This window comes from Cebidichthys violaceus, unplaced genomic scaffold, assembly GCF_023349555.1.
Source record: "Cebidichthys violaceus isolate CVI_PGR_0920_01 unplaced genomic scaffold, fCebVio1.0.p SCAF_23, whole genome shotgun sequence".
Classification (NCBI taxonomy): domain Eukaryota; kingdom Metazoa; phylum Chordata; class Actinopteri; order Perciformes; family Stichaeidae; genus Cebidichthys; species Cebidichthys violaceus.
The window spans coordinates 8355559-8382965 of NW_027176406.1; the positions used below are offsets into that span (position 1 = coordinate 8355559).

General features: G+C 42.0%; 1 protein-coding gene across 8 annotated transcripts; it reads left to right on the forward strand.

The window, feature by feature from the left end:
- Nucleotides 1-27080, forward strand: sun1b (Sad1 and UNC84 domain containing 1b). Of its 8 annotated transcripts, none has more exons than XM_068718240.1 (23): nt 1-107; nt 1011-1071; nt 13790-13984; nt 14392-14657; nt 15734-16000; nt 16145-16279; nt 16547-16675; nt 17377-17460; nt 18323-18433; nt 18582-18701; nt 18811-18904; nt 19357-19415; nt 19998-20200; nt 20524-20799; nt 20901-20993; nt 22010-22119; nt 22246-22390; nt 22480-22794; nt 22916-23000; nt 24076-24191; nt 24776-24943; nt 25044-25136; nt 25218-27080. In XM_068718240.1, exons 3-23 carry the CDS (start codon nt 13863-13865, stop codon nt 25332-25334), a joined length of 3108 nt encoding a protein of 1035 aa, XP_068574341.1. In that variant the 5' UTR covers nt 1-107; nt 1011-1071; nt 13790-13862; the 3' UTR covers nt 25335-27080. The 8 variants fall into 8 exon arrangements, with proteins under 8 accessions (XP_068574341.1, XP_068574338.1, XP_068574337.1 ...); XM_068718237.1 differs by lacking the exons at nt 1-107; nt 1011-1071 and adding exons at nt 2943-3238; nt 5470-5567; XM_068718236.1 differs by lacking the exons at nt 1-107; nt 1011-1071 and adding exons at nt 4807-5012; nt 5470-5567.
- The last annotated feature ends 327 nt before the right edge of the window (nt 27081-27407 follow it).

The window sequence follows — 27407 nt, forward strand, 5'->3', positions numbered from 1 at the left end:
CGTTGGATTAAGGGAAGTAACTGTGCAACTGCTTGAGATCTCTAACGGACTCTATGTAGCGTTTACTAATTTCAGGATAAACACGTTTGACAGTCGTCAGTTTACACGTGAGTAGTCTAACTTCTGTGTTGATAATTATGTCAATTATATCCACACGTGCTATCCTGAACTGTCAGCAGAGGCTACAATTTAGCTCCAATCTTAAATTTGCTGATAGCGCCCTTAACGTTTTGTCTCTGTGGTGCAGCGTTTTTGTGGAACCCGTGTTGTTTGTAGTTTTTACTGAAAAAAAAAGAAAAAGAAGAGACACATAAGGAAGCCAGGAGAGTGAGTCGCCTTTTGTTTTTCCTGACCAATAACCTGTAGCAGTAGCAGAAGGCTAAGGTAGGCTAATGTATTGGTCACTGGACAGTTTGTCTACGGACTCATTAAACATGCCACTTTCACACGCTGATAATGATATGAAGGCTTATTGAATTGGCTTTCAATAAATCACATTTTAACTTGTAACGCCTCCTGCCTGTTGCGACTAGTTCCTTGAACTTAACGTCAGAAAAGCCAGAGCATCCATGCAAAGCAATGTGCTGTACTTCTGTACTTTTGTTGTTTTTGCGACAGTAAAATTAGCTTCTGGTCTTTCTTTAGTTAAAGTTGTTCGTCAAGCTGTTCCCCTGGTCCTAGCTCTGTTCCAGACACAGAGGAGTGGCTGGAAGAAGAGGGGGTATTGTCATAGGTTGAAAGTAGCTCACTACATTTACTCATTAATTCACTATTTTTAGGTACTTTAATTGTGTATTTCCCTTTTTTGTGCAACTTCATACAAGTAATGTTAACCTTGTACAAGAAAGAAAGTGCCTGGTTGGGGCCTTTTGTCACCTTTCAGTTGTCTATGAATTGTTAGCAGTTCCACCAAAGAGACATTTACCCCTGAAACTTCTCACATGGTGTCAGAACTTTGACATAACTACAGATTTTTGTAACATGCTTTATTTTTCTTCACGACCCCTCAGATTTATCTTGTGACGTGTTGGAGTTTTTCATGGAAGACGTGTCACAGTAGGAGAAGCACAGGTAAATATTAACATTAATGATGACTGAATTCCATTTAGCTGCTTTGATTCCATGGTCGGATATTGTGCATGCTTGCTCACTGTTGCTGTGAGCTGCGCCCCCAACTCACATACTCTTTATTTTTACTTTTAGTACATTTGCAGCTGCCCTTACAGGGTATGTGCTATTGCATGCATGCATTCAATTGGAACATACTACTATCCCATAACAATGCACCTTGAACGTTGACCCTATGGCTCATGTATCTCCATGTAAGTTATTTTCATAGAGGTCTTATCTACGCTGAAACAGGGTGTGAACAACCATGTTGTTTAGTCTTTGGCAGAGAGCTAGCCCGCCTTCTGCAAGGTCTCAGTCAGGTCTGATCCAAAGTCCTTCTAAATGAAGTGTACAGACTGCTGTCCAGCAGGTGGCGCCTTGCCTCAGACCTTATTTGCTCTCATCAATTTTAAGGATTTAACTAATCTATCTATCTATCTATCTATCTATCTATCTATCTATCTATCTATCTATCTATCTATATCTCTGTGGAAAATGTCCTGCTTTGACTGCAGAGATGTCAGTTAAAAACCTTGCAATGGAAATTATACTTGAGTAAAAGTACATAACTACCAGCTAAATTGCACTTAAATTGTACTCAACGCTACTGTCACATTACAGAGCCTTCAAGGTCCCGAATGCTATTTTTATCAAGATGAATGTGAAGTAATTGTTGCGGCTTTCACAAGCAATACTAATTCAACTTCACTCTTATTGAATGATTTCTTTTAATGTATACATTACACCCTTTAGTGACTTTAAGAAGTCTTGGATTACAGGTCTACGCTTGCGGACTTCTATGAGTAATATAAGCAGTATAACGCACTATATTGACTCCTATTAACATGTTTATGAGTAGTGTTGAAGAATAGAGAGAACATTGTAATAACTTAATATGTATTGCATTAGAACACTGGTTCATTGATCAAATCCCATTATTAAATGTTCGTAGCAATGCTGCAACAATACTGACGCCAACTTTTTCTTCTTTCTGCATTCTAAGAATTATCTGTCGCAAGTTTGTTTCAGCGTTGAAACCTTTTCGATGACAGACAAGAGCACTGAGGCCATATTCTCTATTTTGTTTGGAGTATTTGTGGGTTTTGGAACTAGTGGGGCAGTTTGTTGAAACGTACACATGGTGGGGGAACACAGGTTTTAGCGTTCAGACCTTCTTGTAGGGCTTTTTTTGTTTTACAGAAAACATCATTTAAAAGTTGTCAAGCATAATATGAAAAATTCAAATGACTTGAACATTTTTACATACTTTTTGGGGACGGGTTGCTTGATTGGACCTCACCACCTCAGGATTTAAAAGAATCCTGATTATGTTCCTGCAATTAAGCGTGGCAGGATATGACACTGACTTGCCATCTTTGATCTTGCTCTTGTTTACATGATGATTGATCAATAACAAACATTGGTTGCTAGAAATGTATTTCATAATAATGATGTCATCTGGGGCCTTAAAGACAAATTGTGCTTCTAGTTTCATTGGAGGAACTGTAGTGAGCTGTCGCATAATAAATGACAATAATAATGACAATGCATAATAGGCAAATAGTGCATACACATAGTACATAACAATACTACATTATGAGTGGTGTATCAATGCCATTCATGGTGTCAGAAATGTGTTTTGAGGTTGTTTTTGTGGCAGATGTGATACAACGGCCTCCAGGGGTTCAACGTGAACTTAAACAATAGTGTGGTCCCTCTCGGTGCTCGCAGGTCCAGCAGCTGTCCGGTGCATGCCGTTGCATCAATGCTTCGCTCCTCCAATAGATTTAAAGTGTGCGCCCTGGCCGACAATAGAGGGCCCGGGAGTGGGAGGATCAGCTCGGCAGCGATCCTTCTGGCTTTGTTACGACCGGGAAGCCATTTTGGAAATCTGCTTGTTGTGCACTAGCATAACACTCTCAAGCTACCAGCAAACTTTTGTTTTTTTTTACCAGAAAAATAGCGTTTAGGATCTGTGGGTGCGCAGTGATAGATCATCTTTTGGTTTCCGTTCGTCGGGATGCTGCCAGAAGTTTGCGCATCTTCCGTGATAGTAATGCGTGGATCGTTTCCCTTTGGATTACGCTCTTTAAAACAATAATAACATACATGGACTCTAACCACGCGGGCAAGTTGACATGCTACTATAACATCCTATGCGTTAATCTTACTACGATGTTTTGCTGTGACTGAGTCATTTCGTTTTATCCAGATTTATTTTTGTCCTTGCTGCGCTCCTTTACCCACAACTAACGCAATCTTAGGCCTTATTTTCTTGCGTGATTTCCACATGCGACATCAGCAGACAATACATATGTCTCATCCATGTCATTAAGAGTACGTGATTTGACTAAAACCAATGTAAATAGAACCAGTATGAGAAGACATGGGAATAGCGCTTCTTCGCTACAGCCTGTAAGTCAGTGCTTTCGCGTTGCCTAAATACATGGCGTCTAAATTTAGCACCGGGCAATGTGAGAACGTAACGGGGCTTATATGTCATTTGGCCGGACACTGTGCGGTTATTAATAAACTGTACGTGTGTTTTTAAACGTCGCCTGTCTGAAACACTGTTGTGACAGTAGCTTGACTTATCGCACCCCGCGTAGTTTGCGTAAAGGAGCCAGCAAAACAAACGTGTGAGGAGACACGCAGCACTGTGGGACAGGTGTCCCTGTGTAGCGTGCGTGTGCGTGTGCGTGTGCGTGTGTGTGTGTGTGTGTGTGTGTGTGTGTGTGTGTGTGTGCGCGTGTGTGTGTAGGATGAACGCATGCTCTGTTATTGTTGAACCTGTCTCCTGAGTTATGAGCTCAAGGATTGAATTATGTCACATTTCTGAAAAGATTTAGCCACATGCTAAGAATAGAGACCGCAGATATTGCATTTTGTTGTTAAGAACACCATACTCTCCCTTATCCTCGGTTCTGCAGTTGATGCACTGTAGGAGTCGTCTGGTGTATCCTTTTGGTTTGCCCACATTAAGCGCCGGCATCATGATTCATTGCACCAGTTGTCGAGTCAAAATAAAACTAATCCTTGCTGAATTAAAGTAGTCCCCTTGGCTTTTGGATATTTGTTTCTGTTTATCCGTCCTTTCGGCTTGGAGACTTGGACGCGGATTTGAAACATGATTAAGATTATGGGTTGAGAATTTGGGAGGATTTTAGGGAAAAGGCCATCTGTTTTATTTGTCGCTTCGTTTCTGCATTATCAGATGTTGGGAGTAGGAGTTCCCTTCTTGCTCAGGATATGGGTGGAGCGATATACAGCATGGTTGAGCTTGTTATGACCAGAAATGCTCAATCAAACAGTCACACACAGTAATCGTAATCTTTATGTTGGATAGAGCAAGGGTTAAAACCTTTTTATATAAACTGTCAAGGCATCTAAGTTTCACCTGGATATGCTCTGCAGTTTTGTCTGACAATATACACCCAGTTGCCAGTTTATTAGGCACACCTTGCTAAAACTAATTCAGTCTAATACAACAGTCCTTCAATAAATCGTACCTGCACTGTTGTATTGGACTGCATTCGTTTTAGAAAGGTGCACCAATGAACTGGCAGCCGAGTGTATTATGGTAACAGTATTTGCACAGCTTGTTTCCATAATGCCAGTTTCCCTATGAGAAGCCCTAGCAGTTGTTTCCCGCCCATTGCCTAAAATCCAGCTCCACCCCTTGCTGTTTCATAATACCGCTCATTCTCTTGTGTGGAGCTTACCCAAGCAGTCACTGTAGAAGTAGCTGTCCCGCTGAGGAGTCTACTTAATATAACTGGAGGGAGGATCGTCGTCGTCCCGTCTCTGCCAGCCATTCCTGTCAGTTGCCGACCGGAGGAGAAGAGACGAGTCATTCATTACAGCTTCGTCAACAACCGGCGAGAGCCAACATGCAGGAAGAGGTCGGCCAATGCTCGTCCACTGTCCGAACCACAGTAGCGTTGTTGTTGTGTTCCTGAGGAAAAGGAATGTCCAGCAGCTCTCTTTAGGGCCTGCTGGACTTTCTGACACGGTTGCACGAGTAGCAGTAACCAGTTGTTGTGATTGTTGGAGAGCAGCCCAGTGAACAGCGCTGTACTAGTGCTGTTTTGTATTTAATGTGTAGATACGGTTCTGAATCCATTTTTTTTTAAAGACAGTCACACAGTGGCAGATCTTGAGCTCATTAGCAAAGCTAAGTTGTGTGCAAGAGACAGGCTGAACAAGGCAATGCTTGCGTTTTTGTGTGTGTGTGTGTGTGTGTGTGTGTGTGTGTGTGTGTGTGTGTAAGGTTGGTTTGTTTGTGGTTGTTGTTATCCCCCTCAAGCCATGTCCGATTTGGCTTAAAGAGTCCTATCCCTTGCATCCTGATTCTTGCAGCCTAAACAAAGAAGAATGACCATGGATTTTTCCCAACTGCACACATACACGCCGCCACAGTGTGCTCCTGAAAACACCGGCTATACCTACTCTCTCAGGTGAGACCTCAGTGCTGTGCTGCAGTACGCTGGTTACAGCATCAAACAGTCAGGCCTGTGGTATTTCAGTTACACCCTGAATGCCATTCGTGACTCCAGGTAGAACGAATTCAGAATATCAACCTGCTACTATGTTCCATTTGTCTTGTTTTTCTCTAAAAAGTTTGCTATGGAGCATACAGTCGGCTCCACTGTATGTTGTTTTTAGGAAGCATCTTGCTTTGATAGCCCAGCCATGTTTCCCAGTTAGATTGGAAATTGATTACAAATACAATTACTGTATGACATGTTTCAATGTATTTACGTTGTTGCTTTTTAACTTGCAAAGGTTTTGTAAGGTTGGCTTCTTTTTTTTTCTTCTTTTTTTTCCTTTTTTTTTCCTATGGAAATCCTGTGGTTTTGATGACTCAGCCTCATGATTCAGTTGGTGTGTGTTTGTATGCTTAGTGGTGAATTTGAGGGCCTTGCATAGGGTAAAAACAGAGCATGTGCTCAGATTTCTCTGTACTTACTTTTACTATAATGTAGATTCAAGCTGCCAACTTCACCTTTTTTCCGCTTTTAAGAAGTTAAAGGCAGCGCAGTCAGTTCTGTATACCCGGCATGTACCAGTCCTGTAACACCAACCTCTCCCGTCGCGCTACTCATCCATGCATTGTTTCTCATCACAGCTCATACCGTAGGTGTGGTTCGGCACTTCACTAGGAAGGTCTGTGCATGTGGAGGAATGCTGCCGTCTTCGGTGCTGTCAAAACAGAGACGGGGTGTGTAGGGCAGGGAATGAAATATCACCTTACCCCATGCTTAGCTCACTTTCTGACTTTGGGGAATTTACGAGTTATTGCCTGACTTTTGGGAGTAAAGGCCTCCCATTGTTTAAATGAGAGTACAACAGTGTCTTGTGAAAAAATCCAGTTTGAGCAAAGACCCCATTAGACTTCGAGGTGTGCTGTGCTGAATCGCAGAGCACATTGTCAAAACGGTTGCATTCCAAGCCTTTTGGCTGTTGGGTGATTTGATGTTGATATGTAGAATAGCTGGTATGTTGTATCATGACATGAATGGCAAAAGAAACCCTTAATAACATCCTTGTGATTTCAGGTCAACTTTGTCGCATGCTAAGTGCACACAAGTAATATGAAAACTAGTCTTATGAGTCACAGTGTGGAGACTGAAACTGTGTAGACTGAAAAGCTGAAACAAGCTAATCGTGTTCCTTTGAACACGAGAAGCTATTAATGAACCTCACGGTCACAACCGTGGCCCTGATCCCAGGATTAGTCTAATAGTTTATGCTTCTTGACTAGCTAGTTGATGGATCTGTGGATTTGAATAGCCTGTGTGTGCTGCAGCTGAGCGTTCAGTGATTCTCAGCTCTCGAGAAACAAACTAACTGAAATGTAAATGATCTAACTGAAGCCGGTAAGTCGCACGTCTTTGTCTCAAGCCTCTAAGTAAATAGCAGCACAGCCAGAAAGTAAATGCTATATTTGCTGCTTTTTTCAAAGTTCAGAAATATGAACCCTACAGAGAGTCTGATTGTGTTCAGACGTTAGTGTCTGTACGTGTCTGTGGCCCACAGTGAATACAAGAGAGCAGTTCAAAGACTGACAGAGTCAGGTGACAGAGACCGTTGGCCCATCTGTTGCCAAAACTCAAAAGGGCAGTGACAAGCCATTGAATGGTCCAAGAGAAAGAGAAAGAGGAGGCCACCCAATCACGCTCTGTTTCCGTCCACATACCAGAGAAAGACCATTACAGCTTGGACCACCAACCTTGTGTTGATTTCATTGATATTGTAAATATAGTGAGGGAAACACTCTTATTAATAGATTTATAACCCAACACAGTTTAATGAATTGGGAGGCTTCTTCCTTCTCTCACTTCCTCTTAGTCTCCTCTTTACTGGATGGATTCAGTGGTTTCAGTTAAAGAGATTATAGTCTTGTTGTTTGATCATTATCTGTGTCATATTGAAGATGTTTTGTGCACTGAGGGACTTGGAAAAAGAACGACAATGTCTTGAAGCTAACTTTGAAATCACGTCTTTAAGCCTTTAATTTGAGGGGCTCTTTTTTTACGTGTATTTCTTGCATTTGAAATAATCGATTAAGCTTTGTGATTTGCATCCCGGCTGGAAAGGGGTTCAATGGTTCTTTACACTCTGTCGTTTGAGCTGTTGTAACTCTTGAAAGACAGACTGTGCACATCTCCTCACTAAAATCAGGTGTGTGTGTGTGTGTGTGTGTGTGTGTGTGTGTGTGTGTGTGTGTGTGTGTGTGTGTGTGTGTGTGTGTGTGTGTGTGTGTGTGTGTGTGTGTGTGTGTGTGTGTGTGTGTGTGTGTGTGTGGACGCACACAGACCCTTCATATTTTATGATGGTGAAAGTGGGTCAGGGTGGGTTGGTGGGTTTTTCCAAGTGATTGCTGAAGTGTGACAATAGTAAGCAGCAGCAGTGATATAGTCATCTGATTCTGGATGTGGTCATCTAGGAAGAGCAGCAGCCGATAACTGATGATAAAGATAAAACATTGTACGAGAGATAAGTGGTAGAAAATGTACAAACCCAACCTCCCGTCCTCTAAATCTGAGAGAGAGCATATTCAATACAGTTGGAGCTTTCTCTTTTTGTGAACCACGCTCTACAACATGAGGTTCAGGGATGCCAGTTGGACAGGCGTCGTTCACGCTGCTGTCACAGTTGTTCTGACATCTGGTCCGAGTGTATTTTCAGTTCGCGCAACACTAGTCGAGTGTTGCACAAAGCAAATGACAGCAGCTGGAGCCAAACTGTGCCATAGTCGCTCCTTTTTGGTTCCCAAACCAACGACAATAAAGACTTTTCTTTAACTGTTCCTGCTTTTCAAACTGTCACTACTCCAATGAACAGATCCATGACCAATTCTAAAAGCCGAACGTGTCTCCTTGCATGCATAAAGCATACGTGGAGGTGTTTCAGACGTCTGAAGCATTTGTGTTTCTGTATCAGCCAGGCTCGTGTTCGTTTGTGTCAGAGCATCTGTCTGTTGGAAATGCTAACACCAGCCTCTGCTACTGATCAGTCTCTCTTGAGCCAGGCAGCTGGTTAGAGACAACATGAGACAGAACACTATAGTGCTATAACGTGGCGAGTGAAGGACACCATGGGGGGGTGGTAGAGAGAGAGAGAGAGTGGGCAGAAGGAAAGTGGTTTCCGTGGGAGGGAACATGAGGGTGGGCTGGAGCGATCCTAATCACAGTGCCAAATTCTACCCACCCAGAGATAGTTGGATGGAAATTCGAAGGCTCTTTGCTCTGTTCCAGACTCCCAGTTCCTGGCCTCTAGTAAATATAGGCCTCTTCACCTCAGGGGAAAAGACTTTCTGTAACGGATTGAGGAAACACAAAGGCAGAGTGTGCTACGTTTGTGCCTGATTTGGTATCTTCCCCAGATTTCTCTTTTTAGCTGAATTCCAGTGGGAAAAATGAGTGCAGTATACGTTTAGTAAACACAGCATGATCCCACAAGTAGGGAGGAGATTAAAATGAATTGTTGGGAATGGGTGACAAAATAGTGTTTACTTCAGCCGAATTACAGCATCCGAAGTCTCTAAAATGATGTGGTGCTGGCAGTGATCTAACCCATGAAGACATTAGACTCTCTCTGCTTGTACTCACAGTATTCCCATATCATATATCGTCTGTTCTGTGTATCACAGGGGGGAGAAAAACACATTTATGTAGTCCAGATCGGATTATAGAGACAACCAAAAAATAGTAATACGTTTTATGAGAGTACAGACTCATTAGTAGAGAGTGTCATCAATCTGATTTCAAGATGTGATGTCTGACTCTATCAGACAGGCTGTTAACATTTGCAGGGATAAAATATTTTTTGTATTTGTCTTTTAATTTATCTCACGGTAGGACAAGAATCTCTGAGTGGTCTCACCAGAAACATACAGTAAACACTAACAATACCGAACGAATGTTTTCCGTAGCTTTGAGGGGCAGTTTGTGCTCCATAACGTTCATTGGGAACAACACGCCCCATGTCTTGTGAGAACTTTTTTTTTCAGTTTTCTTGTGCATGTGAGTGCACAGGCTTTCTGGCAAGCATTTGACCGGGCTTTTGTAACCACACTTTGGGTTTGAAGTTGAGATTTACAACTCACGTGGTTTCTATAATCTCTGAAATATGTGTATGTTTGAGACCACAAGCGGTGGCCAGTGTTTCATAGTTGGGCCTTTTTGTTGCAAGTGTGTTACTATTTGAACTCTATAGTAGACTTAAATCCCAGAGCTGCCGATTAGGTCCTGTTATAAGATCAGTTTCTTTGTTTGTTGTTAATAGAATTAGTACAAAGGGGATCTTATTTTAACACTGTTTTGTTCCCTGTGGAAGTGTATTCATGTTTTCTTTAGACTGTTCGTCAGACAAGACAAGCAATGTGAAGACGTCCGGATCTTAGGAACCCATTATATTTACCCAACAATTAATCATCGCTCACCAATATAAAGAGAATAATATGCAGTATTAGTGTCTGTAGTATTAGTATGTGCATTTAGTTGCAGCCCCAAAAAGTTATGATTACATCATCGTTCAGGTAATGCATTCTTGCTCCAAATAACCAAACAGAAATTGCATCTGTTCAAAAGCAAAACACATCTGCTTTGTAGAGGGTAAAGATCGTTGTCCTTGCGTGTGAACCTGATGTCTCATTGTGTCCGTTCTATATGCTTTGTGATGGGTGATCACTTTTTTTAGCATAGACCATGCAAAGCAGGCAGAAGGTGGGTGGGTGGCAAGTCCCTTTTAGTGGCAGCGAACAAACACGGTACTGGAGGTGTAGACTCGTCAGAAGTGATGTTTTCTTTATCAAGGAGGAACTTGGCTTCCATGGCATTGTGGTTTGATCTGAAAGAAATGATGACAAGCCTGTTTTGCCATTTTGGCTGCTGCGGTGAGCCCAACACTGCCGTGATAAAATGTAGTCTCTTGTTGCCTCCAGGGTATGATATGTTGAGCCGGTAAAGGGAAGACGCTGAAGTAAAGGTGCTTCCATCCCACCGGCAGATCCACTCTCGATGACGCAAACACATTCATCATGTTGCCTTTACACCTGGATAAATCATCCCATCCTGAGGCCGTCTGGAAGATCTGATCTCATTCCAACTGTGCATCTTGAAGTAATATGAATCCTGAGCTAGACCTAGATCATATTGTATTATTAAGCATAAATGGGATTTAATACCCGTTTGTTCGATAATGAGTTAGAACATCAATCTACGTAGTATTTTATTGATTAATAATTTGATTTATAAAATGACAGAAAATGGTGGAAAATTAGTTTGGTATTTGATATGACCCCCTTGATTAACAAATTCATTTTACAACATGCGTCTTCTCGTGTATCACTTTTTCTTTCAACTCGCTCAGCTCCGATCTTAAAACAGGTGCACAAAGATTCCCGCCAACCTTGATTCCCATCCTTCACGCTCATGTCTCTGTGCATAATGTTATGTGGTAAATAGCACAACATAAGCTCCTAAAATGTAGAATACTATCTGATCTGATGCTCTGTGTAGTTGTGTCTTGTAAGAAAGCTGGCTGTGCCCACCGAGTGTGGGAAGAGCATCAAAGCTTTAGTGTTATGTAAGGAGAGATTCCAGGAAGCCGAATGTCACGATGGAAGTATCTTCTTTCTCCATACTGTTAGTCTGTCTCTTTATCTGTGTCTTGTTCACTCGGTTCTGAAAGCACAGTGTCCGTCTCTATTTTTATCAGTGATGTGGGCCGTGGGAGAGCAGCACACGGATCAGTTTTGGAAACCCAGAACATCTGAAAAGACTTTGCTAACTAATTGAATATTGTTTACAGCTTCTGATGAGACGGGCTGGGATCTTAACAGTCGCTAAGTGTTAAACATGGTTTTAGTTTGTTTAAGGACCGTGTGATCGCCAGCACCACATGGAGATGCACAATCTTAATTTTGTGCTAACCAGATTGTTGTGTCGATCAAATAAAAATCCATGCGACTGTTCCTGACTAGCCAGGTAGAGTAAAAGGTTACATTAACAATTGCTCCTGGCTGTAGGCTACACACAGACAGACAGACAGACAGACAGACAGACAGACAGACAGACAGACAGACAGACAGACAGACAGACAGACAGACAGACAGACAGACAGACAGACGGTCTTTTTTCTTTCTCAAACACACCCTGCTCTGCCCTGCAGCTATATTTTGCAACTGAGAAGTTTGTTAATATTGTTATGAAGTCATATGGCCCGCTGGAATGAATGTAGCCGTCTTCTATGTTGGAAACTCAGCCCCGCTGCTATTTTCCATGATTTGAATGTCAAATTTGATCAGACAAGCAGTGACGTAAATGTGAAGGAAAGTTGGTTTGTTCCGTGGATGTCTGTCCCACCTGTGTTCAGCTACTGAGAGTGTCTCCTCCAGGGTGTCTCTACGGCAGGAGGCCACAGTGAAAGTAAGCTCTCTGCTCAACTGTCCCAGCATGGCCTCTGACTCTGGTATTATTGGCAGTGTGTAACTATGTCTCTCAGGCAACTCAGTACATGTAGAGATATATGGTCTGCTTGATACCGCCAACGTTCCTTCCGGGTGAGATTTTTTTATTTTTTTGTAGGTATGTGACTGTGTCAGGAGATGGACACATGGCCCTCGAGGTACAGGAGCACACAGAAATAATTGCGCTGGTTGGACAGTTTTTTGTGAGGTTTTAAATCAACCTAGCCATATCTTTGACTTTTGTTTTTCACAGGTTCAACACCAGACACATTTTTCCTCTCAAAGATTTATTTCTTGGTGGACAGTGAGACATCAGGAGAGGGTTGTGTTAAAACAGAAAAGACAATGATCGTCTGCTAGTGTTGTGCTTTTAGTGGAACAAACCGTATCCCACACATGTAAACAAGGGCTCTGGTCCTAAACATGTACAGGTATGCTAGCTAACTGGTCAACGGCATATAGAGGGAGAGGTGCGTCCCTGGTAATGTGTGCAGAGAAAAGCCAGTTGGAGCAGGAGGCGGTGCGAGGGTGAAAGCACATAATTGGCTCTCGGTGTGTAATCCTCAGGGTTTAGAGCCGGAGGTAGGGCCAGAGAGCAACATGCACTGTACTTGTACACATGCATGTACACACACTGTTGATATTGCTCAGTGTAGTTTGTCTTGTGTGCAAGACTCTGTTTCGATATACTTACTGCTGTGCAAGGACCACCGTCAGGGACTCTGTGCTCGTGCTTTAAACCAAACAGCTCTTGTTTGTCCTTTTCAAGCGTCTAACAGGAAGTTTATTCTGTCCTCCAGCGACAGATAAAGTGCTTTGCCCCTCCTTTTTTATCCACCCTCCCGTGCATGTCTGTGGAGTATTTCTGCCTGACCTAGTTGAGCCACATGCTGAGGAGTGTACACAGTCTGCAAAGTGCAGCGGTGTCCGGTCATTTTAGTTTCTGTTATTATAACTGATCACACAATATAAATATTGGCAGCTGTCAGTGAACACAAATCAATATAAAATAAAATTGTACCTGCTTTACCACAGTAGAGAAAGAGGGCACAGTCGTGGTAGTTTTTAGTTTTGTTTGTTTGTTTGCACCAGCTAAGTGGGTTTATATAAAACAATTTTTATCATGGTTCCACTGAATTTCGCAACTCGTGCCCTGTTGCCTGTTAGTCTGTCTGAATGTTGGCCTTGACTCTGCTTGCCTACTCTGCCAGGTGGGTGTGGCCCTGTGAGTCACAGCTGTACAACGCATGGCAAACTCAACATTTACAATGGTGTGTTTCCACTTACGGTTGGCTTTCGATTGCAGTGAGTGGGGAAGAATTTTTTTTTCAGCCTACTTGCATACTTTGGGATGTTTATGTGGCTTTTTTCTTTTTCTTTAATTTTACTTTCAGAAACACACTGGGCCTATTCTTTTGTTTTCTCCCTCCCTTGTGAGTGAGTCACTTCCTTCTGGGCCCACTGCCAGTTGCGGGGAAAAACAGCATCACAGCTCTCTACCCGGACTGTCTGTTCCTGCATTTTGTTTATTTTTGTTTTTGATAAGAAAGCCTATCTGAAGATGGTACACAAATTAGGAAGAGTACAGGATATCCCTGTATTGATTTGAGGTTGGAGTTGCTCGAGGTCTGTTTGTTGTCTCCTCAGGAATTTCCACTCTCTAACGTTCCCGCTCTCTCTGCTCCACTCCTGTCTCGCTCTCAGCTCCAGCTACTCCACAGCAGCGTTAGATTTTGAGAAGGAGCACCAGATCGCTGCCGTGTACGAGTCGCCCAGGATGTCACGGCGGAGCCTGCGTCTGCAGACGGGTGCCGGTCAACATGGCCACGAGAGCCTGGCCGATTACTCGCAGAACCACAGCAACAGCAGCAGCTACACCAGCACCAGGAGAGAGACACGGTGAGACCAGCAATGCACACAAACACTCCCACACAACTAACAAAGCAATTAACTTGAGTGAGGAGCAATTGGCTCTGCTGTGTAGAAAATACAGAAAACACAATGATTCAACATGGATAACTGCTTGGAGGCGTTACTGGCCTTTTTGTTTATGCTAGCAGCTGTTGTGCAGTTAAAGTGTTGATTTTAAAGTAATTCTGATGTGTGTGTGAGAGAGCAAGATCTGCAGCGTTGTAACCAAGTTTGAATAATAAAACTTGTAAAGGAAGATCTTGCGCATTAAACCCGACCTTTTATTATTTAAGAGTACTATAATACTCCAACCAATCTACTTCCTGTTTACATACCGTAGCCATACATGTTTACATGTGACAAAACTCACACCTCTTCATGTTCTGCTCTCCCAGGACGCTGCGGAGTAAAAAGCAGCAGCAACAGTCCAGTTCCAGCTCACTGTCTTTATCCTTGAGCCAAGCCGACACACCGAGGAAAACCCTCTCCTTCTCAGCCGCAAACACCCCGATTAACAACAGCAGCAGCAGCAGCATCATCATTCATGAAGGCAACACAGCGTCTGATGGCTCTTTGCTCAGCTCCATCCTGGATCAGTCCCACCTGAGACAACGCACCGTCACCACAACCACCACTTCCACTTCTGTGGATGGACACTGGGGTCAGTTGAAGAAAAATGTGGATTTCATCACACTTTTGCAAAATCAAGTTATTTGAGCATTTTTTAAATCTAATTCCATTATGTAGGATATACAACTTAACTTTTCCTTGAGCCTGTGTCACACATCAAGTTTCACTCATTCAGGCTCTCTTTGGGCGATCTACCTTTGTTGATCTAACATTAGCGATCCTGGATATCCGGTCTCAAAACCTGATTATCAACTGGTTCCTAATTGGTAGCAAGAATGTAATGACTCAAGAATGGAGTATCATGAGATATCATTGAACTGTGGATCTGCATGAAAAAACTAGGTGCCATAGATCCAAAAAGTCTTTCAGTGGGATGAAATGAATGCAATTAAAACACAAACTTTGAATAGTATAAGAAGCAGTAGAAAGTGATGCAATGGTAAATACTAGTTACAGGTTATAATGTATATCATCAATATTTTAAATTGTCATGTGTATGAGGTTATTGCATTACTTTGCTCTCTTAACTTTATAACAGTTAACAAGAATATTTTTTTGCTGCTTAGAAACATGTGTTAAGTAAAATGTGGACTCTTATACCTGCATATGTTAGGTGTTCATTGATGGAAAGTACATTTAAGCACTGCATTTAAGTACATTTCTTAGTTACTTGTACTTTGCTTGAATATTTTAATTTTATACTACTTCATATTGTTACTCCACTCAACTACTTTTTAAATATTTTCTTTAATTTCTACAATGAGCATATGAAATACAATGCACTATGTTGTAAATGAACCCAACTAACAGTACATAAAATGAGTAAAATAAGCTATAAAGCAGGCGGCTACAACATTAAAATGCAGCAGTATAATATGTATTAATGTAACACTGGCATAGCCCATTTTCACTACAATGTGAGTACTTGAAGAAGATTTTTCCAATAGTTCATATACTATGAACTATATGAATGCTACTATGAATTTATACTTTCACACAAGTAAAAGATCGTAATACTTCCTCCACCACTGTATGTATTTACTATTCCACTATGTACCAAATAAAGCAATATAATACTTGCTTAGTAATTCTCTCTCGCTCTCTCAGGGAAGAGCTCCAGCAATGACCACAGGTCGTCAAATGTCAACGGCGACGCCAGTGCGTCAAAGTCCCACACATCACTCGCCAATGGATACATCTGCAAAGACTGCTCTTTCCACTCTCAGAAGACGGACTCCCCTATCACACAGTCATCATCATTATTATCATCATCTCAGGCTGCACAAGCTTCCTCAGAAGGCCTCTTCTCTTCCTCCACCTCGTCACCTTTCACAAGCGTATACTCCAGAGACAGGAGTCGAAGGAACAAGACGGGTGAGAAACTGTCGAGTTGGACGGAAATGTCGTATTTAAAATGCTGTTCTTCCTCATAATCTGCAAATTTATTGGAGCTGGACGGTGAAATGGGCAGTATGTTGTGATGATGAGAATGTAATTAGTAGTGGCGTCTCTCTCCAGGTGTCCTGGTGTCTATGTCTAACACGTGTGTGCGCTACAGCAAACGAGCCCTGGCCCCCATAGTGTCCTTAGTCACCCTGCTCTTCAACAATGTGATCTGGCTGGGTTCACGGGCCAAGAGCCCTCCAGGAAAAGGTATAAACAACAAGAGATGTTCTTTGCTCTTCTCTTCACCCATCATTCGGTTTGGTTTTTTTCTTCTGTCTTTTGCAGTGGCAATTTTTTTGCAAAGTTTGCAGTTTCATGGACTATTTCTATTTCACATGCACCTTATTGTCTTTCCTCTCACCGGGCTTTTCATAGCATCCTGTCGTTTTTTCTCTGTGTTACTGTGTATCTCTAGCATAGCCTAGACTGTGCGTTTTGACTAACGGCGATTGTGCGGGGCGGGTGTGTCACCAGGTGTCCTTGCATCATTTTCGGACTCGATGAGACGAGCCGTGTCCTCCAGTTTTTCCCAACTGTGGCTGTTTAAGCAGACCACTCTCCACAGGATGATGGGCTACAGAGCTAATGGCTATGAAGGACAAGGTACCAGCCGTAACTACAAAGGGCAGAGCCCCTGACCTCTTCTGCTGCTCTTCTATTAATAAACTTTCTTCTCACTATTTCTCTCCTTCCTAAGATCTTTTCTTTTTATGTTTAAGGAGTAAGAAGCCTCATAATAGGATGAATGTAGTTGATCTCTTCATAATCTCTGTTTCTTTCTCAGTCTATCCAGCCTTCACTCTCACACTGTTGCTTTCTATTTCTAAAGGAGAATGTATACTAGAAACAAAATAAAAACTGTACATCCCCTAAATTCGGACAAAACGGATCACATGACAAGTTGCACCTTTAGTTGTCATGAGATTGTAAGATGTACACTTTCATGAAAACTCGAGCAGAGCTAAAAAGACACCCTGACTACCTCATTGATGACTCAAGTTCAATTTGTCCAATGTTTATTTCTGCTATACTGCTGATTTAATTTGGTTCTTTCACAGCTGCAGAATAATTCCATCAGCTCATTTCTTTATTCTTGTTTCCAGCAGTTGTAAACATGAATCCTCTTCTACCATTTTCATGCAGATCTATTCTCATTTTCTTCATGATGAAATCAAGCACCTCTCCCGTCACATTGGTGACATGTGCATTTACTCTTCTTCTTCATCTAACGTTCATTTCGTCACATTTTTCTCACGCGACGTGGTTTTTGTTATGTAAATAAATGTGTTGTGCATTTGTTGCAGCTCACTCAAGTTTCTGTGGAAGCATGAATGTGAAGGATCTGGTGACTGAAGATGCATCGCATCTCAAACTCAATGGTTCCCTGTGTAAGCAGACACACAAACCACACACACATTTCTTTCTTTTTCCCCTCTTCTTGGTGTTTTCTTGTGGTGTCAGTCATTGATGGAGTTAATTATATGCGTGACCTGTGTTGGGACCAGTGAGCAGAGGTTGTGTGAACTGCTTTAACCAATCAGCAGCCTGTCGACCCGGAGATACCTCTCTTTCAATCAACCAAATCTGTTTCAAGGGACCAATTTGAAATGATCATTTATGTCAAGTTTTGGTGTCAGACATTAATAAACTTTAGCGGCCCGTTTGTCTTTAGTGTAGTTAAAGTTTTTATTTTACACTTATACAAAAAGTATAAAAACAGGTTAAACATTTGCAACAATAGGTCAAGTTGTGGACCTTTCTCTTACGTTTAGAAATAATATAACAAATATTAATAAATATATAAACAAAGCAATGCAGCTTCACTCAGCTGACAGTAAACAGAATTTTGGATCATAGAAAAGAAGTAAGCCTAATATTGTGTTTGAAGTCCTCTTATCCAGCCCCACATTTGTACAATTAGGCTGATAATTAAACAGTTATAATGTAGTGAAAGTTTCATTCATATACTGTATATGTTTAGCTTTTCATGTTGTCATCACATACAGTAAATTGCATATTGTGCAACATGATGCATGTGGCCCACTTGTATTTTCTTTTTATTACGAACATATGATTTAGTGTTGCTTGTTCATTTTGTATTTATATTTCTGTTGCTTGGGCTACTTTCAGAATTTGTTTTTGAATGTGTTTTTTTTTTTTTTGCTTGTAAGCCATCTTAATGTCATTCATTCATGCATCCTTTTTGTTTTTGTTCTGTTTGCCTGCCATCCATCATTTCGGCACACACAGGCGACGACTGTAAAGGGAAGCAGCATTCAGAGACGCACACCGTCCTCCTCACACAGGCCTCCAGGCCTCGACGCTTGTTGGGCGCACTGTGGAGCGTCCTAGCTTACACAGGTTAACCAGCACCTCACTAATGTTGATGACAGCCTGTACATACACTGTTACATTGCTGACAGGTCTATAACTCAACCTTCTTTGTAGGTATAGACCACTCTTGCTGTAATTAATCAGTTCACTTTTTTGTTTTGTTTTTGTCTTCCAGGTCACTTTCTCATCCTTCCGGGTTACTGTGTGGTGAGAGCGGGCCAGGCGTTGGGATCAGGGGTTGGGACAGTGGTGCAGACGCTCCTTTCGTTGTTCTGGATGCTCTTGGCAGCTCCAGGTTGGTGGTCTCATCCTCTTCTCTGCTTCTTTCTTCTGCAACATGGTCTGGTTGTGTTCTCATTCTCGATCGCTATGTGTTTTTTTCTCTCTTTATTTAATCTGCCCAGTGAAGGCAGGCAGGGGACTTCTGTGGTTTCTTGCAACAGGGTGGTACCAGCTGGTGTCTCTCATGTCTCTCCTCAACGTCTTCTTTCTGACACGGTAAGAGCTCGTTCCCTCTTTTATTAACCATGGATGTGTAAATAAGCCACTGTTTGCTAACAGATTCACCATATGATCTTCATAAGGTGATATTATGTCATTGTTATGTTGTGTCCGCTGCCCCTACATAATCAATAAGATTTAATGACTGCTTTTTAAGAAGAGAAAGTTGTTAGTTGATGAAGTTATATGATTGTTAAATATTTAAATGAGAATAAAACCCACAAATTTTCCAGGAAAGACACATTTTCAGAGCTATGGCAGCAATCATGATGGAGTTATTTACCCGGTGTCTTGAAATACTGCATTTTGATGAATAATTCAACCTAACTTGTCACGAGGAGCAGTGGACCGTTTTGATTCATGAGGGTCCTTGTTTTTTTTTTTAATTAACAGCACACACTCCTGTCCGTTGTGTGTCCTTCTAACCAGTGTGTGACTCTGTGTTTCAGATGCCTTCCCAAACTCTGGAGGCTCCTGCTGCTCCTTTTGCCCCTTTTGCTCCTCCTTGGTGAGTTTATAAGAAGCTTTATCTTCCTTTTATAGCAGTTGTAACCCATTTAGTGAGCACATACAGAGAAGGGTCAGCCTGTAGAGAGGCAGAAGATGTCTTACCAGCATGCATCCCCAGAGTAATGCTGCAAATCCAGTATCAGATTGAGGTCAGCCTTTCTGGGCTCCTAGTGAGTTACTCCAGTCTGTCTCAGCATTGCTTACACATACTTACACAGCAGCAAAACACAAACACAGTCATTTTTATTTGATTCTGTTTGGTTGTCTGGTGAACTACTCTATAATTTACATACTTGTCCCTTGAATCCTGATTTTCGTTTTCAAATATGAATTCTGTATATGCTTGTTCCAACACTTAAGTCCAGCTACTGAACACAAGACACTATTTTTTTGCTGGCGCTTTACATTAAATGTAAATATTGTCTGTATGGTAGCCTGTTTGGCGTCTGTGATATTGACTATAATGTAAAATACATTTCTGAAGGGTTTGAACAAGGTTTATCCACACTTTGTGAGTTAGTGAGTGACCAACCAGCAGATGAGTGTGGGTTAACCTTCCCAGTCTTTTGTCTTTATGCAGCTTTATGGTTGTGGGGTCCGTCCACTGCCGTCCTGCTCGCCTACCTCCCAGCCATAAACCTAACCGAGTGGCGTCCTGCGTCTCCCTTCACCCTGCTGTCTCACTTGGTGCCAGCCTCTGCTCCAGTTCCTGCCTCTGTCCCCATTCCTGCAGCAGAATCTCCAATGGAGCTCACCTCGGCCCCCCCAGTCTCACAGGCACCAGTAAGATACAAAGATGAAACAATGAATAGCTCTAGATAACTATGCAAAAGCCCTGAGTGAGTGAGTGAGTGAGTGAGTGAGTGAGTGAGTGAGTGAGTGAGTGAGTGAGTGAGTGAGTGAGTCTGTGTGTATACATTTTTTACTTTAGATATGTTTCAATGACCACAGTTCTTTTGCCCTGTCCTTAATTGCGCACAGATACTGTGTATTTTAGAGATAAATCAAACTATTGTGTGTCTCGTACAATGCCAAGCTGTTTTGAAGTCACCACAAATTTGTAAAAAAATAATAATCTATATTTATGCAAACCTTCTCTTCCTCAGCCGTTCCTTCCCCCTGTGACGGCCTCAAGTGTGGACTTGGAGCGACTGGAGCGCGTGGAGCGCCAACTAACCCTGCTGTGGGAGCGAGTCCAGCAGGGTGACCAGAAGCAGGAGCAGCGCCACGGGGACATTTTGGGTCTTTACAGTACCCTGAAGGAGAAGCTCCACACTCAGACCGACAGGGAGAGCCTGGGATTGTGGGTGTCCTCCATGCTGGAGCAGAGACTCGTTGTGTTACGTGGAGAGCTGGAGCAGGAGAACACGCACAGAGCACAGGTAAAGAGATGAAGATAAGTGTTGACTTGACAATGGTGACTCTTTTATTTAAAAGTGTACGTGTATCTCACTCTTTCTCTCTTTATTCCTGCTCCTTGCAGAGTGCAGAGCAGCAGAAACAGCAGCAAGTGGGTCAGGCAACACGGCTGGCAGATTTAGAGCTGCTGCTCAAGACTCTGGCTGCCAAGACTGAGGTACTTTCAGCAGATTCACTCATTTTCAACTAAAATAACACATCTTGAAAACATACCTGCAAGATGGCTTATTACCTTACATGTTTTGATATTTCTTATTTTACACGCTAAGCACACACTTACCAGTGTTACTGTATGTAAATGTCTAATTGTTCATTAGTGTCTTTGCAAATGGAAGCAAAACTAAGTAGATAAATCATAAAAGCAAGCACAATATTGCAATCCATGCTAAAGTACAGAATGTAAGAGTAGAAGACAAATGTTAAACATTAACAAGGAACAAAGCCTGAAGTCTAATCATTAACTGACCAAAAACTAGAGATGCACCGATTTCCTTTTTTTTTTGTCTGACCTGCCGATACAGATTTTCTTTCTAGGAACTATAATAGACAGCAAAGCTCTAGACTAACTTTTTTTTTAACCACCATCCCGGAAAAATAATTTCAACCGTCCAAAACTTGGTGTAAAATAAAAAAAATTCTAAATGTTATCTTTTTACTTTGTTATTGTCATCCATAGTGGTTATTTGCATAAAAACAAACAATTAAAATGATTAAGAAATAAATGACTGCATTTGTATTCAACTATTTGCTTTGATAAAAAAATAAAAATAATTAAAAATCTTGTCATTAATATTACTATTACTTTAATTATGTATTATGAGCTGCAGTCACCCGTCTTGGTCAATCAGCTGAAAACCAGCCGGTTTCCCATCGGCAGCCAATCGATCGGTGCATCTCTACAAAAAACTATTATAATAGCATGAGATAATGGGAAACATACCACAGCCATAGAGACAACAGTGTTAAAAAGACCAAATAATATCCTGACAAGCTCAGACGGGCAACAACAGATATGAAGGCAGACCTGGTTGTGTTTGTGCCAGGTTAGGTCTGTATACAAAAGAGCAGTGGTGCTGTATCAAATATCTAATGGAAGTGTGTGCCAGGGAAAATGTCATTGTTTGTATTTTCTGTGCTATTTTCAGTAATCCATATACATGACATTTGTTTCAGGAGATGCAGCAGCAGAAGCAGCAGCAGCAGCATGAACATGAACATGAACATGAGAAGCAGGAAAGACAGAAGGAGATTGTCACTTCAGCAGCAGACACAGTTCCTGTCAGGTACAAAAATCAAAGAAATAACTAAACATTACATTTTTTTAATTTTTTTTTATTCCGTGCTACTCATATTTTCTGATATTCTTCAATATTATGACCGCTCACATGTAGATTCTGTCTTTCACTCAGTGTGGGTGTGAAGCAGGAGGACCATGATGCTCTGCTAGTGGAGGTGCAGAGACTTGAGGTGGAGCTGGCCAAAATCAGACAGGACCTGCAGGGTGTTGTGGGATGTAAGGGCAAGTGTGAGCAGCTGGACACACTGCAGGAGACAGTAAGTAATACAAATATTGACTCCTGTTTGGGCTTTAATCTGCCTTTTGCTGTGATTCAGTTTTCTATATATGTTTATTCTTTTCACAGATATCAGCCCAGGTGTCCTCACAGGTGACCTCCCAGGTGCGTAAGGAGTTGCAGGCCCTGTTCTTCGGCAGTGGTGAGCAGGGAGCGGTGCCTGAGTCTCTGATCCTCTGGCTGTCCCAGCGCTATGTGACCACACCCGACCTGCAGGCTTCCCTGTCCTCACTTGAGCTGAGCATCCTGAGAAACGTGTCCCTGCAGCTGGAGCTTAACCGGGCCCAAACCCTGGGTGAGGCCGGGTTTCAAGCCGAGACCATCGTTAAGACTGTAACGGGAACTGTCCAACACACCGCTGCCGCTGAGGGACTGACAGAAGAGGTAATGAGCATACACGTCTTCTGTCAACATCATCATCGCTGTGGAGGCTGAGCTCTTTTAAAATGTGTGTTTGAGGCCCTTATTTAATCCTTAACTCTTGTGATGTGTGTCTCTACTCCAGCAAGTGAAGCTGATTGTCCAAAATGCTTTGAGGCTCTACTCCCAGGATCGAACAGGCCTGGTGGACTACGCCCTGGAGTCTGGAGGTAAGAAAGAAGCCTCACATTGATGCCGGTCCACCCGAGTCTTTACCCTCTAACGTCAGCTAGCTGCACTGTGCTCTAATGTATTTCTCTTATGTAGTGTTTGTACAGGTATTAGTCAGGCTAGAGGACAACAGGGTATTAACAGCAAAAGCTCAGGCTCCATTGTCAGGCGTGTTACTGAGCAGTCTGTTGACCTACATGACAGAGTTGCTTCACATTACGCGTGGGTATTAAGACGACCTGGTAGCCTAGTAGTTCAGACACACCCATATAATCCCAGCCACCCTGGTTTGTTTTGAGCCGGGGACCTTTATTGCATGTCCTGTCTGTCTCTACTCGCGCTATTAATACAAGCAGAGATGCCAAACATCTTTTAAAAGATAGTAGGCTTGGCCATTGTAACTGGTCTGTGTTAACAGATATGGGCCATGGTTTTTCACTTGGTTATAATCCTTTTATTGAGTTGTCACATCATATATATTAAGGCCACCATGAGCAGCTGCACAACTCACTGCCTGTTTTAATAAGTGGAGCGAGTAGCGGCCCAACTGGTGATTATCAATCTAACTTCTGGGGTCTGACCTGAAATGCAGCAGTGAGGTTTTCTTGCACATCAGCACCTGAATGCAGCTGTTTGTCTCTTTTTTTGCCAGCTTGTTTAAACTCGTAAGGTTTTGTCTTTTCCCAACATTGCAACATGCTGTTCTGCACAGCTATTGTATTATCAATGTTACTAGATGACGGTTTAAACAACCTCAGTTATTTATCTTATGGCCTTCACTGTGTGATGTATTGCCACTGATAGTTTCCCTGAAGAATTATTATAAAAATGTAATAATTTCAAATTAGAGGAGCTCTTAATTTCAGACAGGGAACCCTGGAGTGTATGCTTCCCTGTTAAGCCACTGAGGCAGGACCTAATGATTAGGAAACCTCAGCAAACATGAGGAAGATTTATCTTATGTGTACTAAATGCAGACTTTGTCTCTCTCCTTATGATAAGTGAAGTGAATTAATAGTTATTTGATATTGAATTCAAGTTGACGGCTTCCTCTTACCCTTTGTGTTCGTTCAGGTGGCAGCATCTTGAGCACTCGCTGCTCTGAGACATATGAGACCAAGACGGCCCTCATGAGTCTGTTTGGCCTGCCGCTCTGGTACTTCTCCCAGTCGCCACGTGTCGTCATCCAGGTGAGCCTCCCCAGGAGGTATCCATGAGAGAAGTGTCTGTTTTACTGATTATGTAGAGATAGTTAAAGGATAGGTTCCCAATGTTTCACTTCTGTCTTAAAACAATAGTCTGGTGGCCATGTGAACTTTGAAACAGCCTTTTATTGCTGTAATCACTCCTCCTTTCAGCGGGGAAACACAAAGAGTAAATCTTGTTGTTTGGAAGACATTCACTTGATTTAACAACACAGTCTGCTGAAACTTCATATTGCCTTTTTTATTGCCCCATCACTGACAGTGAAAGCACATAAGGAAGAGATCTTCTAATGGCCAGTATGAATAGGACTGATTACAGCCCACTACAACTGTTTAAATGTTTATATGGGCACCAGCCTTTTGTTTTAAAACTGTGAAGCCGTCTTTAAAGCTCACTATAATAGGTTTAAGATCCAAGTCTGGTTCTTCTTTGGTTGATGAACGATATGAGTGTTAAATTATTGTTGTTGAATGTTTGGTGGGAAATAACTTTAATTAGTTGGAACACTCACACTGGCTACTATTGTGAAACTTATTTTGGCATTTCTCCACTCACTTCCCTTCCCCAGCCCGATGTGTACCCCGGTAACTGCTGGGCGTTCAAAGGCTCTCAGGGTTATCTGGTGATCCGGTTGTCCCTAAGGATCCTGCCTACATCCTTCTGCGTGGAGCACATCCCCAAGGCCATGTCCCCGACAGGAAACATCACCAGCGCCCCACGCAACTTCACTGTTTTTGTAAGAAAACATATGCGACTTAACTGTTTTTGTAAGAAACATTGTAAACAACTGGACACAGTTGATGAGTGCCCATTTTGGACCGTTTGCTTTTGTACAGGGTCTAGATGACGAGTACCAGGAAGAAGGGAAGCTGCTGGGGCAGTACATATACGAGGAAGATGGGGAGTCACTGCAAAGCTTTCCTGTTATGGTAACCTCCTAACCCATTACAAATAAAAATCAGTTCATTGTCTGCCAGCGTGTTGTGAATATTCCCCCTCTTTTCTTTCAGGAGCAGAACGACAGGGCCTTCCAGATCATCGAGGTGCGGGTGCTGTCTAACTGGGGTCATCCAGAATACACCTGCATGTACCGCTTTCGAGTCCATGGAGAACCTCGGCCTCAGTGAACCGACCACTACCATTCTCGCTCATAAATGACATATCACCCTATCTGTACATAGCTCTGGCCAACTTCTTTAAAACGGAGGGGACTCGACGAATGACGCGGAGACAGTGAAGTTGTGGATTGTTAAAGGAATGTGCCCAGACTGAATCATGGACATGTGTTTTGTAATATTGGAAGAATCTCAAGGAAGTCTGTATAGGGACTGTAAATGATCGCGGAAGAGGAATAGAACCACAGAAGAAGCTAAAACTCCCAGTCCCCTCTTCATAAAAAGGCCTCTTGCACTGAATCAGCCTGTGAGGGGCGACAGGCTCCACTGAGCGGACAAATCCATCCCCATCTTCGCACCTTCCACTCCTACAGGGAGGTGGATGCTTGAAATGGGGGATTACGGACTCATCTCCACCATTTCTTCACACGCTCCATCTTTTTGATTTCCGTTTGTAATCATCTGTATTTAACTTTGATTTCCCGTAAGTCGACTATTTTCAGGATCAAAGCCACTGCATCTTTTGCCTGTGGCGCTGTACCGGCATGTCACTCTCTTTGTTGCTGTCGAGTCTCTGCAGTGGATTTATTTGAGCTGTTTGGGCAGCCTGCAGGACTGGACCACACTGACAGTGGGTGTACAGTGGACACGCAAGGTTCACTACATTCAAAGGCTCGGCATCATGCATCCACATAGCCATAACTTTTGGAACAGAACATGCTGCCTATGGACACACTGAATGTTTCCTCGAGTGGAGGCTTGATGCAAATCATCCTTTAACTTCACAGCAACACTATACTCATCTGACCTGAGCTCTATGTGTTCAGAGTATTAGGAGGCTCTTCGCTATGTACATTAGACAAAATATGTGTATGGTTATGGATGGACTCCAGGGTTAATTCTAGCATGTGATTCTTCCCAAACCATACTACTTAACTTTTACATGGATTTACATGAGCGTGTCCTCTTTGAAGTTTTGGCTCCTGTGCCTGGATCTCAAATTACTAATGACTGACGTTGAAAGCTAAATAATGACCGTTATTTAGCTTTCACCGTCTTGCTGTTGAACGCTAAATAATATAACTACTCCTGTAGACAAGAGTGTGACTTTTCTTTTCCGTTTCTCTAAAGAGGGGACTCTGTCTGTCTCCTTGCTCAGTTATAATCGTCCTCCTCACATGGACTCCCTCTATTCTGAAACCCTGAAGGAATGTAATTTGTATATTTCGTTGTTGATAGTTGGTCCTTTTATTATATCTGCTTTTATCAGTGTTGCTTTATAAAGAAAATCATCCCATCATTATCATAATTATTATTGTATTACTACCATTATTTCTACTGTTACTCATTGTGGTGTTTTGCTTTTTTTGGTATGTTTTGGGGGGTTGTTGATGTCAGAGGATGCACTGCAACAGCTTGTTAGAGAAATGTTTGTGGCACAGGTCTTCACAATTTTGTTTTTAAAAATGGCGGGCGAGTGTAGTGATTGATTTTGGTTGCATATATGGGGAAGTCTCAAATTGTATGTATAAAAAATGTTTCGTTCACAATCTTATTTATTAACAAGTTAAATAGTAAATGCAAGAAATTAGTTACTGCAATGTATATTTTGTCAAAAGCTGTTCAGTGCATTTTGGAACCATCTTGGGACTTTTTTTTAAGATAAATGGCTATTTTTGTTCAGTCATGAGATGACTCAACTGCTTTGGAATATATTCCAATAAAGACTTTAATTTTGAAGAACTTGTCATAATGTAATCATGGCTAAAGGCTAAGATTGTGATGCTATCTTCAGCAAAAGCTTTATGTTGTGCCCATTTATTACTATACAAACATAACAATAGTTTTGATCAATATTTCAATTTTGGTTCATCCTTAATTTAGAGCCAACAATAATAGATTGGACATCATGTTAGAACAGAAACTTTTCCTCATAGGAGAGCAACACATCAGGAACGTAATAACGTCCTCACTAAAATATAAAAAAGTACAAGATGACGAGCGGAATGAAACCAAAAAAAACTTAAACTAACATTAATTAACTGTTCTTCTGAAAACACTATTAAGTGCAATGATAACCAAATA